The sequence below is a fragment of the Rhinichthys klamathensis genome, unplaced genomic scaffold (genome assembly GCF_029890125.1).
Source record: "Rhinichthys klamathensis goyatoka isolate OS25496 unplaced genomic scaffold, OSU_Roscu_1.1 h1tg001040l_1, whole genome shotgun sequence".
Taxonomy (NCBI): domain Eukaryota; kingdom Metazoa; phylum Chordata; class Actinopteri; order Cypriniformes; family Leuciscidae; genus Rhinichthys; species Rhinichthys klamathensis.
In genome coordinates, this window is record NW_026607317.1 from 47,501 (window position 1) to 63,055 (window position 15,555).

At 43.0% G+C, this 15,555-nt stretch overlaps 1 protein-coding gene across 1 annotated transcript in view; it reads right to left on the reverse strand.

Moving 5' to 3' along the window:
* Positions 1–15,324, reverse strand: part of LOC130079394 (myosin heavy chain, cardiac muscle isoform-like) — a gene marked incomplete at its 3' end in the record, with an annotated part of 48,522 nt that extends 33,198 nt beyond the window's left edge. The window contains exons 1-5 of the mRNA XM_056244641.1: positions 15,286–15,324; positions 13,682–13,786; positions 12,368–12,454; positions 9,544–9,689; positions 1,620–1,710 (exon numbers count right to left, since the gene is read on the reverse strand). Coding sequence (XP_056100616.1) covers positions 1,620–1,710; positions 9,544–9,689; positions 12,368–12,454; positions 13,682–13,786; positions 15,286–15,324 — 468 coding nt within the window. The remainder of the gene's footprint in view (positions 1–1,619; positions 1,711–9,543; positions 9,690–12,367; positions 12,455–13,681; positions 13,787–15,285) is intronic.
* Positions 15,325–15,555: the final 231 nt, after the last annotated feature.

A 15,555-nucleotide genomic window follows, 5' to 3' on the forward strand; every position in this document is an offset into this window, starting at 1 on the left:
TATTCTAATTTTTCGAGTTTCACCTGTATATGCAATGACTATGAATAAATGCATTCCATTATATAAGAAATTAATCTGTTGCAAAAGATAAATCTGCATTGTTCTCCGTCTCCTCCCAACACTGACTCCGACAAGCCGAACCGCACTGGTCACACTTTCCAATAAGGTTCATCTGGTAATGTATTAACTAACATGAACTAACATGAGCAATACATTTGTTACAGTATTTATTAATCTTAGTTAATGTTAGTTAATAATAATCCAGCTGTTCATTGTTTGTTCATGTTAGTTCACAGTGCAGTAACTAATGTTAACTAATACAACCTTTGATTTTAATAACGTATTAGTAAATGTTGAAAATCATATTAACATTTTTTTTTTTTTTTTTTGTAAAGTGTTACCAGTGCATTAATATTTTAATCTGGAGATGATGTCACAGCGACGGACATGACAGAGGTTAAACTAACACTGCTTTTCAACAGCTTCAACAAACTGTGCATTTGCTCACAACATTTTAGCAAACTTGGATTTTCGTTCCCAGAGAAACTTTACTTTCAACATTTGCGTTCGCTCAAAGAAAATCTTGCATTCGCTTACAAGACTTGTGCGTTCTTGCGTTTATTTGCAAACCTTTTGCGTTCCCTGAGGAACACCCTCCTGACATGAAGACGAGTGACAGAGGTTAAACCAACACTGCTTTAACATGACATAGCTCTCTCTCTCTGGTCCAATACATCACTCTGCTGTCATTATCTGAGCCTGAAACCAGACCGGTTTCTGCTGCTCTTCGGAAAAATGTTACGTTTGTTTAGTTTTTTCTTAATCAGAATGGTATGAAACTTGGTAAAGGCTTTGGCACTTGCTGTATGAACACACACACACATCATGGACATGATCTGAACAGGTGAAATGGTCCTGAAGCAACAGTCACACACACTTGTGCTGCTCGCGGTCAGGAATGACGCATTGGAAATGAATGTAGAGTTTCCTCTAGTGGAAGCGTGTGGAACTGCAGCCGAACACACTCTCACTGAACGCTCCTTTACTCAGAGATCAGACTTAAATTTTGAACACAACTTGTTTAGATTTATGGCTTTGATTTTCTCGCAGTTTTAGAGTAAAACATGTTTTTGAAAATTTATATTTCATATAAAAATTTAAAATAGTATTTACATTTTTCATAACAATAAACGTAAAACTTTTTTTAAGTTCACTTTTTAAAACTTCTCACTCCAGCAATAATCTGCCGAGTGTCGTCATTGAGAAGACATCAAACTTCAGTCTGTCGCTCTAAAGCGTTCAAAGATTCTCCACAGTTTAAGCTGGAAATACATTTTCAGGTCTATGCTCAAAAAGTGAATAAATGGATTATAAATACAGCGTAAATATAATTTAGCACCATAAAATCCCCTTAAAAAATACAAAATATTAAATGAAAAACTAAAATAGTTCATTTTTTGTGTGTGTCATTTCTGAAGAGCACCCTCTGGTTAAAGAAGGAGTGTGAGGTTACAGCCGTTCCCTCCTCTCCTGAGAGATGTTATCAGCTCGTGTGTGTGTGTGTGTGTGCTCTCGGAGCCGGACCCCCAGCGCTGACAGACAGGAATGCTCTCGCTCACCTGGATCTCCTTATTCCTCGTCTGCAGGCCCGCGTTCAGGTCCTCCTCCTCCTCTAGACGGCTGCTGACGCTGCTGATCTCCACATCTTTCCTGACACGACAGACAGGACAGAGAGCGTGAGGATGCGAGTGACAGCGCTAATTCAGCAGGCGTTGTTTGCTAGCCGTATCCGATGAACCTCAGACATGTCTCGGGTTATTAAAAGTGCCAGTCAATCCCAGCACGACGTTTGAAGGACCGTTTGATGGACGTAGAGTGTAAAATTGTCAACAAAAGCTCCTTTAAGGCAAGCCGGTTCACTCGACGGACACCTCGGGAACACCCTGCACAGATGTTTACACCGCGCACGCAAGAACAGCTCACAGCAACATTAGCCTGTTGCTAAGGGAACGGGAAAATAGGAGATGGGAGGACAAAATTATATTTCATGTTCTTTTTCCAACATGTTACATTCTCTAGTAAAAGTATTTCACACGCTGCGGAAATTTGCATTCACTTACAGAATGTTTTGCAAACTTTAGCATGCCCAGAGAAACTCTTGCAAAACTTTTGCATTCTACAAAGAAACTTTGCGTTAGCTAACAAAACTTTTGCGTTGCCCCGTGAAAATGTGCGTTCGCTTACAAAATGTTTGCGTTCCACAAAGAAAACTAACAACATCCATCGCCATGATTTTTGGAATGACGTAAAATTGACTTAATGTGCTAAAAATGTCGTTTTAGTCGCATAAAATCGGTTAATGGAAACGTCCTCAGGTTACGACTGTAACCCTTGTTCCCTGAGAAGGGAACGAGAACTGCGTCGAATGACACTTTGGGGGAACGCCCCTCAGCGTAGCGCCTCTGAAGCATGAATGAAACTGAGCCGATCTCCGATTGGTGCAACGTCATGACGTAGTGTGTGACGACACACAGGCGGAACTATAAAGGCACGCCGGCAAAACAAAATGTCAGCTTCCGTGATGAAGCAAGCGCTCCCAGGCAGGGGAAGGCGTGGCCAAGGGACGCAGTTCTCGTTCCCTTCTCATGGAACAAGGGTTACAGTCGTAACCCGAGGACGTTCCCTTTCGAGGGAACTCCAACTGCGTCGAATGACACTTTGGGGGAACGAGTACCGTATTTTCCGCACTATAAGGCGCACTTAAAAGCCTTTAATTTTCTCAAAAAACGACAGTGCGCCTTATAATCCGGGGCGCCTTATATATGGATGGTGAACACACGTTCACCAAGACGGGGAGACAGCGCCGGGCGACTTACGCCACTATCTGCCAATGGATCGTGGATGCCTGGGCTGAAATATCAGTCTCAACTCTGATCCGAGCTTTCACGAAGGCAGGAATAATCTCTTTATTCAGCCAGCTCACATACCCGTATTTACTTCCTGTTTTCGGCCGAAGTCCACAGTAGTTGATTGTCGAGTTCGCGCGCGCGATCAAACCTCCTCCGTGTGTTCAACATCTGATTCGGATGAACTATCCATTTGAGCTGATATTCTCATAACACCACACAGCACCGTCATCGGCTGACAGCTGACAGTCTGAGTCTCCACTGTTGCTTAGTTACCAATGATCGCGCGCGCGCACTCGACAATCGCCTACTGTGGACTTCGACCGAAAACAGGAAGAAAATACGGGTATGTGAGCTGGCTGAATAAACATAATTTTTATTCATATCTTTCACATTTACTGGAGTCAGATTCACCGTGTTCACTCACATGGCTGTGCACTTGTAATGACACATTAAGGTTGTTAAGAGGCTAAAAGCAGGTTTAAAACTTTTCCCGTTTAAGTCAACAGGGTGCAAATTTTAAAAAGAGGATAACACGGTGTAGGCAACACCGGTTTTTGTCGTTGTTATCTGTACTGACAGCTCTCCAAATTTACAAAAAATGAGCTCAATATTAAAATTGACCGGAGTTTTCCTTTAACGTTTGAACAACGTTACCATGGGAGTGAACGGAGTTGTCAGAACGCATAATAAAGTTTGACTTTATCTGACTGTTTTGTTGACATTTGTTGACATCTAGTGGATGCATAACGCAAACCCAGTCAAACGTTTGACTGCAGTATCTTATGCGCCTTATAATCCGGTGCGCCCTATATATGAAAAATGTTCTAAAATAGGTCATTCATTGAAGGTGCGCCTTATAATCCGGTGCGCCGTAAAGTGCGGAAAATACGGTACCCACTACGCCACAACGTGCCCTGCCTGCCCTAGTGTGAAGCTGCTCACAGGCACACTTAGGACGAGAGCACAAGAGAGCCGGGTGTCGACGGATTGTCCAGACTATAAAACCTAATAAAGGTATGAGGGGTAGCCCATCCCGCTGCATCGCAGACCTCCTGGATGGGGGCCCCCGCGAGAAGGGCTCTAGAGGACGCCATGCCTCTGGTAGAATGAGCCCTCACGGCCAAAGGTGAAGGCATACCGCGCACCTGATAGGCCGTGGAAATCGCTTGGACAATCCAGTTGCTGATGGTCTGCTTTGAGGCGGGAAGCCCCTTCCTGGGCGACCCGAAACACACCAGCAACTGGTCCGACTTCCGCCATGAAGAGGACCTCTGAATGTAAATACTCAGTGCTCTGACAGGGCAGAGCATGTGAAGTCTCTCTTCATCCGCCGTCACGTGAGGTGGAGGATGAAAAGCCTGCAGAACCGTAGGCCGTGCCGCACTGGACGGCACCTTAGGCAAATAGCCGGGCCTAGGGTGAAGAATGGCCTTAATGTTGCCTGGAGCAAACTCCAGGCACTCGTTAGATATGGAGAGCGCCTGGAGATCTCCTACCCTCCTCAGAGAAGTAATGGCCAACAAAAAGACCACCTTCAACGAAAGGTTCTTGGCCTCAGCCGACTCCAGCGGCTCGAAGGGGGCCTCGGCCAGCCCTTCGAGAACCACCGCCAGGTCCCAAGTGGGAACCCTGGTACGAGCCGCAGGTCTCATCCTCCAAGCCCCACGGAGGAAACTTACGACCAATTGGTGTCTCCCCAGAGGCCCATCACTCAGAGGAGCGTGGAAAGCCGCAATGGCAGCCACGTACACCTTGAGTGTGGACGGGGTAAGACCAGTGGAGAAGCGATCTTGGAGGAACTCCAGCACTGAAGCCACTGGGCAGTTAACTGGGTCCACCTCACGCTCCCTACACCAAACGGTGAAGACGTTCCACTTTAAGCCGTACAATTTCCTCGTGGATGGAGCTCTAGAGCTGAGTATGGTCTCCACTACTCCAGCTGATAGGCCGGCCTCTAGGTACTGTGCCCCCTCAGGGGCCAGACCCACAGTTTCCATAACTCGGGCCGAGGGTGAAATATTGAGCCCTCTGCCTGTGTCAGCAGGTCCCTCCTGATGGGAATCTCCCATGGAGGGCCGTCCAGGAGCAAAATTATGTCGGAGAACCATACTCGGGCCGGCCACAACGGGGCTACCAACAGTAGACTGATCCCGTCGCGACGGACTCTCTCTAGAACTCCCGGGAGCAGAGCGATCGGGGGAAATGCGTACAGACGTAGCCTCGGCCACGTCTGCACCATGGCATCCAACCCCAGCGGGGCTGGATGGGTGAGGGAAAACCACAGTGGACAGTGGGTCGTCTCTCGAGACGCAAACAAGTCCACTTCCACTGGGCCGAACCTCTGAGATATTGACTCCACCACCTCGGGGTGGAGCCTCCATTCCCCGGGCCTCAGCCCCTGTCTCGACAGGATGTCTGCTCCCTGATTTTGACTCCCCGGGATGTATGTTGCTCTTAGAGACAACAGTTTCCCCTGGGACCACAGGAGGATCTGATGCGCCAGTCTGCATAGAGGGCGAGACCTCAGACCCCCCTGATGGTTTATATAGGCCACTACCGACATGTTGTCTGACCTCACAAGGACATGATGACCTTTGAGGTCCGGCAGGAAGCCCCTCAGGGCTCGGAACACCGCCAACATCTCCAGGCAGTTTATGTGCCAGGAGGCATGATGGTCCTGCCATAGGCCTGACGGAAAGCGGCCGTCCATGACCGCGCCCCAGCCCGTGAGGGAGGCGTCTGTCGAAACGGTTCTCCGGCGACATGACGCTCCCAACACCGGCCCTTGGGACAGAAACCAAGCTTTCTTCCACATAGATAGGGAACGAAGGCATCTGCGCGTAACCCTGATCATGCGGAATGGGTTTCCCCTCGGGGAGAACCCCTTGGTTTTTAACCACCACTGAAGGGCCCTCATGTGCAGCAGGCCGAATGGAATGACACTGGACGCTGCCGCCATGAGCCCCAACACTCTCTGGAAGTGCTTTACAGTGATGGCTTGGCCTAGCCTCATCCCGGACACTGTGGTCAGGATGGACTCGATCCGCGCGGGAGACAATTGTGCCCGCATCGTGACCGAGTCCCACACCACTCCCAGGAACGTGGTTCTCTGGGCTGGTGTCAACACGCTCTTTTTCGTGTTGAGTCTCAACCCCAGGCTCTGGATGTTGGCGAGGACGACATCTCGATGCCGAACCGCCAGCTCCTGTGACTGTGCTAAAATCAGCCAGTCGTCGATATAATTGAGCACCCTGATGCCCTGAAGCCTCAGCGGTGCCAGAGCTGCATCCATACATTTGGTAAATGTGCGAGGGGAGAGAGCTAGGCCGAACGGAAGAACCCGATATTGGTACGCTTCGCCCCCGAAAGCGAACCTCAGGAACTTCCTGTGAGATGGAAGGATGGATATGTGGAAGTATGCGTCCTTTAGATCTATCGTGACAAACCAATCCTCGGACTGAATTTGACTCACGATAATGGGAATAGTGAGCATCTTGAACCTGAATCTCCTCAGAGAACGGTTCAGGTGCCTGAGATCTATTATTGGACGCAACCCCCCATCCTTCTTGGGAACTATGAAGTAGCGGCTGTAAAACCCGGACTCCCTGTCCGGTGGAGGAATACGATCTATAGCCTCCTTTGCCAGCAGGGAGTTTACTTCCTGTTCCAATACCCGACCCTGCACTGGGTCGACTACAGTCCAGACCACCCCGTTGAATCTGGGTGGGCGGGTACTGAACTGCAGCCTGTACCCATTTTGAATGGTGCGCAGGGCCCAAGGAGAAATATTCGCCAGATTTTTCCATGCATCGAAATATTTTACCAAGGGAATTAGGCTCTCGAGCCTGGCTTCGGGTATTAATCGGGATTCGTTCTCGGCCCCCTGAAGCGGATTCCCGGCAGGGCTGAACCGAAAACGATTCTCGATGGGCGGACGCGAATGCTGCCTGACCGCAAGCCTGTGGGGCGGACAGTGCAGCCTGCGTTCGCTGGATACCGATGTGTCCCGAAGCGTGTTTAACGGCGGGAGAGCAACATCGATTTCCTGCGGGCTCCGTGAAGGAGACGACCTCAGTCGTTCCACCACGGGTGGGGCTGCCCGCAGAGATCCTAGACCAGCTAGGACCTCTTAGACGAAGCCTTTTTAGCCTGCAGGACGGCCCTCAGGTCACCCTGCTTCTGCTGAGGCTTCGCCTGAGCGCGCTGTCTAGGCCCCCAGGCTCCTTGAGGGGGGGCTCTAGACGCAACGCTCTGTTTTTGAGCCTGTCTATAGGCGGAGGAGCTGGCTGATGGCTGTGGCTGCGGCTGCCCACTGGGGACAGACTTCTTGGACACCGAGCGGCGAGGGAGATATTGTTTGAAGGCCGCTGATTGCCTTTTCGCCTCCTGAAATCTGTCGACGACGGTATTAACGGCGTCGCCGAACAGACCAGAAGGCGAAATCGGGGCATCAAGAAGGAAAGCCCTGTCTTTCTCCTTGATGCCCGTCAGGTTTAACCATAGGTGCCTCTCCGAGACCACCATCGCCGCCATGGAGCGACCGACAGCGCGGGCCGTCTCCTTGGTGACTCGGAGAGACAAATCAGCGACCTTCCTCAACTCCGCAATATCCTCCGGAGTTGGACCCTCGCCCTCATCGATGTCCGGCCTGGTACGCTTGGAGCATAGCCATGGTGTGAAGACTCGCACCAGCCCGACCCGCAGCCATATAAGCCCTGCCCACCAGCAAAGATGTGTCTCGACATGGCTTAGTGGGCAGCACCGGGGCTTTAAGGGATGATGCCGATTCGGGAGATAAATAGTTAGCTAATGGCTGTTCAACCCGCGGCATCATCCCATAACCTTTCTCAAGCCCTGCCCACCAGCAAAGATGTGTCTCGACATGGCTTAGTGGGCAGCACCGGGGCTTTAAGGGATGATGCCGATTCGGGAGATAAATAGTTAGCTAATGGCTGTTCAACCCGCGGCATCATCCCATAACCTTTCTCTCGTGCCCCCATGATGTTACTGTAGTTTAACACAGGGGGATTGGAAACACGAGAGGAATGCGGTAAAAAAACGGCAAGCCCCGGTGATGAGGTTGTTCCCTGTGCTGCAGGAAGCGCTCATCCAGCTTACTTTTAGTATGCGCTTCCTGCTTATCTTGTGGCCATGTGATATTTAAATGGGCCACTGCACGGGAAACAACCTCCACCAACTCCTCATACGCGGGGACACGGGGCGGCGAGTCGTCCCCGAAATCCCCGCCCTCGATTGAGTTGGAGTTCCCTCGAAAGGGAACGTCATTTTGCTATAGTTTTTAATTGACATTTAGAAAATATTGCAAAAGTTTTGCACTGTAATGGAAACCAGGCTATTGAGATCAAAAATTTAATAAAAAAGAAGTCATACAGTCAGATAGAAAAGCTAAACTGTGGCAAGTAATTGGGAGATATGAAGTGATGAAGTCAGATATTACATCACAGTTATGAAATAACTTGATAAAAATAAAGTGACAAAGTGAGATATGAAATGGAAACTGTGAGAAATAATCACAATTACCTTTTTTTATAGGTGTAAAGAGGTTTCCAGGATCTACTTGAGTGGAGAAAGACTTTTTGAAGTTTTAAGTGTTGGCCAAGATTGATTTTCAATATCATATTTCATCAAATCAACCATAACCAAACAGGCGATGCCTCTATGAGAAAGCTGATCGGCTTCTATTCCTACAGCCACTATATCGAGAAGTTAGGATCATACGGTCTCTGCTTTTAACCCGTCATTACTTTAAATATTAAAATCAGAAGGAAGGAAAGAAGGGATATTTATAACAATGTCCTCTTTTCTTCTCCTCGGGCCTGCATGAAACAGCTGGTTCTGATTTCTTCAGGATAGACCCGCTCTGCAAACTGACAAGCCTGAACAGCTTCAGGAGCCGGCGGCGAGATCTCCTCAAGCTCAGATCATGTTCTAGACAACAGCCATCCAAACATCTGTCTCACTGAGAGATCGGCTTCATCTTTCAAACTCTCGAGACAGCAAACACCTCAGGACCGGATCATTCGCTTCAACGCGTTAATATATGGACGTTTATTCTCCATTGACAAGTTCAGGGATTCCCGAAATTCTTCAATGATATATCAGCCACCATATCGGTATCGGCTGATACATGTTATTTATATTTTTATCAGTATATTTTTATTGTTATCATTATCGGTCTGATGAGAACATTTGTCTGATATATTAAAGCTGATAAATAATGTATTATGTCCTTCAGCTGAGACGCTTCAGATGCGCACTGTTCAACATGATGGGTTTGAATTGCTTGAAATATGAGTGGAATCACTCGGAAAAGGAAAATAGAGTTAAAGTGCAACATATAGTCATATCGGCTACATAACATTATCATGAGAACATCATTATAATTGTGTGATTGGGACATGATGAGACTTTTGTTTTTGTAATCAGGCTCTCAAAAATTATATCAAAATTTGGGTTTAGATTTATCGGCCAATATATCGGTTATCGGCTTTCAGATAAAGAATTATCGGTTATCGGTATCAGCCAAAAATGTAATTCAAAGAGTCGGTGCATCCGTATAATTGATTTATCTGTGAAATATGCAGTGAAGTTCTCCTCAGTGTTTGACACACACCTCCTGATCATCTCCTCCAGACTGGCCCTCATCTTGCCGATCTCGCTCAGGTTTTCCATGCCGTTCCTGCCGTCTCCCTCCAGCCTCCTCCTGCTCTTCTCCAGATCCGCCCGGAGTCTACGCTCCTGCTCCAGGAGATCCTCCAGCTACAGGACCAATCACAGAGATGAACCCGGGGCTCCGGCATCACCTTTCAAAGCACTACTGTATCACACACGGGACTTTCTAAAACACTTAACGTGTGTAGACTACTTGGCTTACTGTAATAACACAGTGTTATTAAAAGACCAAACTCGGTAAACATCATACTAATAAAGTATACCATGTACAGAAAAAAAACAAAGAACCCAGAATACGAACGCAATGCGTTTAATTACACGTTAAACATTTCCCTCCCATAGAAAACCATTAAAAGAAAACGCTTAAAGGGGTCATCGTATGCAAAATGCACTTTTATATGGTGTTTGCATATAAATGTGTGTGTGCAGTGTTTGGACACAACCACCACACAATGGAAAAAATCCATTCACTCCTTTTTATTAATCCTCAAAAAGTCTAAACACTCTCAATAATCAAGCCATTTGGATTTTCTCAGCAATATGATGTCATATTGCTCATGCTCCGCCCACAACCGCTGACGGATTTTTGTATACTGTCCGTCAAGGCATCATTTTACATGTCTTGTGTCGTAATGTATTGTAATGCATTACTTTTCTAATAAAGTAACTAAGTCTTGCAATTAGATACTTTTTAAGGAAGTAACGCAATATTGTAATGCATTACTTTTCTAATAAAGTAACTAAGTCACGCAATTAGTTACTTTTTAAGGGAGTAATGCAATATTGTAATGCATTACTTTTCTAATAAAGTAACTAAGTCACGCAATTAGTTACTTTTTAAGGGAGTAACGCAATATTGTAATGCATTACTTTTCTAATAAAGTAACTAAGTCTCGCAATTAGTTACTTTTTAAGGGAGTAACGCAATAATGTAATGCATTACTTTTCTAATAAAGTAACTAAGTCTCGCAATTAGTTACTTTTTAAAGGAGTAACGCAATAATGTAATGCATTACTTTTCTAATAAAGTAACTAAGCCACGCAATTAGTTACTTTTTAAGGGAGTAACGCAATATTGTAATGCATTACTTTTCTAATAAAGTAACTAAGTCACGCAATTAGTTACTTTTTAAGGAAGTAACGCAATAATGTAATGCATTACTTTTCTAATAAAGTAACTAAGTCACGCAATTAGTTACTTTTTAAGGAAGTAACGCAATAATGTAATGCATTACTTTTCTAATAAAGTAACTAAGTCACGCAATTAGTTACTTTTTAAGGAAGTAACGCAATAATGTAATGCATTACTTTTCTAATAAAGTAACTAAGTCACGCAATTAGTTACTTTTTAAGGGAGTAACGCAATAATGTAATGCATTACTTTTCTAATAAAGTAACTTTTTAAGGGAGTAACGCAATAATGTAATGCATTACTTTTCTAATAAAGTAACTAAGTCACGCAATTAGTTACTTTTTAAGGGAGTAAAGCAATATTGTAATGCATTACTTTTCTAATAAAGTAACTAAGTCACGCAATTAGTTACTTTTTAAGGAAGTAACGCAATAATGTAATGCATTACTTTTCTAATAAAGTAACTAAGTCACGCAATTAGTTACTTTTTAAGGAAGTAACGCAATAATGTAATGCATTACTTTTCTAATAAAGTAACTAAGTCACGCAATTAGTTACTTTTTAAGGAAGTAACGCAATAATGTAATGCATTACTTTTCTAATAAAGTAACTAAGTCACGCAATTAGTTACTTTTTAAGGAAGTAACGCAATAATGTAATGCATTACTTAATAAAAAAGTAACTAAGTCACGCAATTAGTTACTTTTTAAGGAAGTAACGCAATAATGTAATGCATTACTTAATAAAAAAGTAACTAAGTCACGCAATTAGTTACTTTTTAAGGAAGTAACGCAATAATGTAATCCATTACTTTTCTAATAAAGTAACTAAGTCACGCAATTAGTTACTGTAACGCAATATTGTAATGCATTACTTTTCTAAAAAACTAACCAAGTCTCGCAATTAGTTACTTTTTAAGGAAGTAACGCAATAATGTAATGCATTACTTTTCTAATAAAGTAACTAAGTCACGCAATAAGTTACTTTTTAAGGAAGTAACGCAATATTGTAATGCATTACTTTTCTAATAAAGTAACTAAGTCACGCAATTAGTTACTTTTTAAGGGAGTAACGCAATAATGTAATGCATTACTTTTCTAATAAAGCAACTAAGTCACGCAATTAGTTAATTTTTAAGGAAGTAACGCAATAATGTAATGCATTACTTTTCTAATAAAGTAACTAAGTCACGCAATTAGTTACTTTTTAAGGGAGTAACGCAATATTGTAATGCATTACTTTTCTAATAAAGTAACTAAGTCACGCAATTAGTTACTTTAAGGAAGTAACGCAATAATGTAATGCATTACTTAATAAAAAAGTAACTAAGTCACGCAATTAGTTACTTTTTAAGGGAGTAAAGCAATATTGTAATGCATTACTTTTCTAATAAAGTAACTTTTTAAGGGAGTAAAGCAATATTGTAATGCATTACTTTTCTAATAAAGTAACTAAGTCACGTAATTAGTTACTTTTTAAGGAAGTAACGCAATATTGTAATGCATTACTTTTCTAATAAAGTAACTAAGTCACGCAATTAGTTACTTTTTAAGGGAGTAACGCAATATTGTAATGCATTACTTCTCAAAGTAACTTTCCCCAACACTGTTCTGGACCGCAGACACACACTCACATCTTCCGCCTGGAGCTTTAGCTTGGCTTTCTCTTTGGTCAAGAGGTTCACCTTCTCTTCCTCGCACTGCAAGTCCTCGATGGCCTGCTGCAAAGATAAAACAGAGAATCTTATGAGTCTGTCGAGCAGATGTGGCATAAATCTGACCAGGATGCTTTCATTCGCTCGATCACACAAGATGTCAGAGGAAGCATGATGTCTTAATCAAATCAGACCCTGAAAGGCACATTCATTCCTGTCTAAAGCAAAGCAAAGCAAACAAAAGTGCAAACCACACCGCACCAACCCAACACTCTGGGCTTTGACTCCTTGAATGAAGAGCTCAAATAACCATCTGACAACTCTGGCAACTGGGTTGAGAAGGTAAAACCACGGGTCATAAATCACACAGATGAGCTGCTACTGTTAGACATCTGGCTTACGTTGCTCAACACCGCTCGTAGAGTTTTATAGAGCACAAAAGAGATCGAGAGAAGAGAAAAAGACACTTCTTGACCTTCCAAGCGGTGCTCTGCATCAACATGAACACAAATACTGTATACAAGGTATTTATCTGACGACAATTATTAGCAGAATTTGTAATGTTTCATTGCATTATCCTTTCGTTTCATTCTCGACAGCATTGCTGAGTATTTTCTGCTTAAAACTGCAGTGAACCAAAGACAGTCTCAAAAACACGGTTTGAAATCGCTGGTGTTTCTGACGTCACAAACGACCTTGTAACCAATCAGATCAACGTGTGATCGTCAACCAGTGGATCTCTGAGCTGAGTGAGTGAGTGGAGGCGGGGCTCATTTGCATATTCATAGAACCGGATGCATGAAGACATATTACTTCTGAAGTACTTAGGAACATTTGTTCGGAATTATCATCAAAAATACATGAATAATTCATCGATTTTATGACATGTAAATCCGTTTCTATTACTAGAATGCCGTATTCGAGCCATGCACTGTGTTTTGATCAGTAATCTCAGAGCAGTTCACAGCTGCAACTCATTATAAACCATTTTGCAGGAAATATTTTTCATTATTTAAGAAATAATCACAGCAGTGACCTGAACTCTCTAAGTTACTTTCCAGATTAAAGTAGGAAACGACTTGTTGTGCCAGAGGGAAGTGAACGCTAACCCGTTAACGACCCCCAACTTGTCTTCCAGATGCGTCTGTCCCATGCGGACCCTGTGCCTCATGACTGACCTTCACACCACTGCATCCCTGAAACTGTCCGACATCTGTCGGAGCGTCCCCAGTGGGACACACTGCTACTGTTCACACTGCTCATTAACAGAGAACGCAATCCCACGACACACACCTGGCTCAACTCCACCAGGTGCTCCTTCTCTTTCTGCAGCGTCTGAAGCCGGTCGCTCTTCTGGGCGAGGTCCTCGGAGAGCTTCCTCACCGCAGCGTCTGAGGACTACAGACAGGTGGAGAAACGGCATGTGTAACAGAAACATGTGCAGGTAGGAGAAATCCTTGCAACTGTAACCAAGTTACAATTAAGTTGCAATGAGAGAAATACATTTGTAATATGAGAAATAAATTCGCGATTATGGGAATTAAAGTCACAATTACGAGTAATAAAGTCACTCACAATTACGAGTAATAAAGTCACTTACGAGTAATAAAGTCACTTACGAGTAATAAAGTTGCAATTACGAGTAATAAAGTCACAATTACGAGTAATAAAGTCGCAGTTACGAGTAATAAAGTCACAATTACGGGTAATAAAGTCACAATTACGAGTAATAAAGTCGCAATTACGAGTAATAAAGTCGCAATTACGAGTAATAAAGTCACAATTACAAGTAATAAAGTCGCAATTACGAGTAATAATGTCACAATTACGAGTAATAAAGTCACAATTACGAGTAATAAAGTCACAATTACGAGTAATAAAGTCGCAATTACGAGTAATAAAGTCGCAATTACGAGTAATAAAGTCACAATTACAAGTAATAAAGTCGCAATTACGAGTAATAATGTCACAATTACGAGTAATAAAGTCACAATTACGAGTAATAAAGTCACAATTACGAGTAATAAAGTCGCAATTACGAGTAATAAAGTCGCAATTACGAGTAATAAAGTCACAATTACGAGTAATAAAGTCGCAATTACGAGTAATAAAGTCGCAATTACGAGTAATAAAGTCGCAATTACGAGTAATAAAGTCACAATTACGAGTAATAAAATCACAATTACGAGTAATAAAGTCACAATTACGAGTAATAAAAAGTCACAATTACGAGTAATAAAGTCACAATTACGAGTAATAAAGTCACAATTACGAGTAATAAAGTCGCAATTACGAGTAATAAAATCACAATTACGAGTAATAAAGTCACAATTACGAGTAATAAAGTCGCAATTATGAGTAATAGTCACAATTACGAGCAAGAAAATCGCAATTACGAGTAATAAAATCACAATTCCGAGTAATAAAGTCACAATTAAAGAAATTGAGCAATAAAGTCCTAATATGAGAAATAAAGTCAAAATTACGAGATATAGTAGCAATAACTAGAAATAAAGTCTCAATTATTAGAAAGTCAACAGTTATTAGAAATAGCTGCAATTACAAGAAATAGTCGCAAATACGAGACAACGTTGTCATCGCGAAATAGTCACAATTACAAGAAATGAAATCAATCATAAGAAAGTCACAATTATGAGTAAAAGAAACAATTACACTAAATAAAGTCACACAATTACAAGAAATAGTCGCAACTACAAGAAATAAAACCACAATTACCAGAAATTGTCATAATTGTGAGAAATAAAGTCGCAATTATGAGAAATAAACTCACAATTACGAGAAATAAAGTCGCAATTACAAGAAATAAAGTCTCAATATGAAAAGTTGCAATCACAAAAGTTGCAATTTCATCAAAAAAAGAAAAGGCTCACACTGACTTTGTATGTGGCAGATGTGATTTGTTTCAAGAACGACATGAGGGACTAATAGAGGACGAGTGTGTGTGTGTGTGTGTGTGTGTGTGTGTGTGTGTGTCGGAGCTTTGAGAAGCAGATGTAGAGCAGAAGGGTAGAGAAGCTCCTCGAATACTTTCATCCTGATACACAGCTGTCATTTCACTTCCCTCTGAACTCAAACAGACATAAACGAGAAGTATGAGCAGATGAATATCTCCACTCCAAACATCTGCAGTTACTGTAAATTGTTAA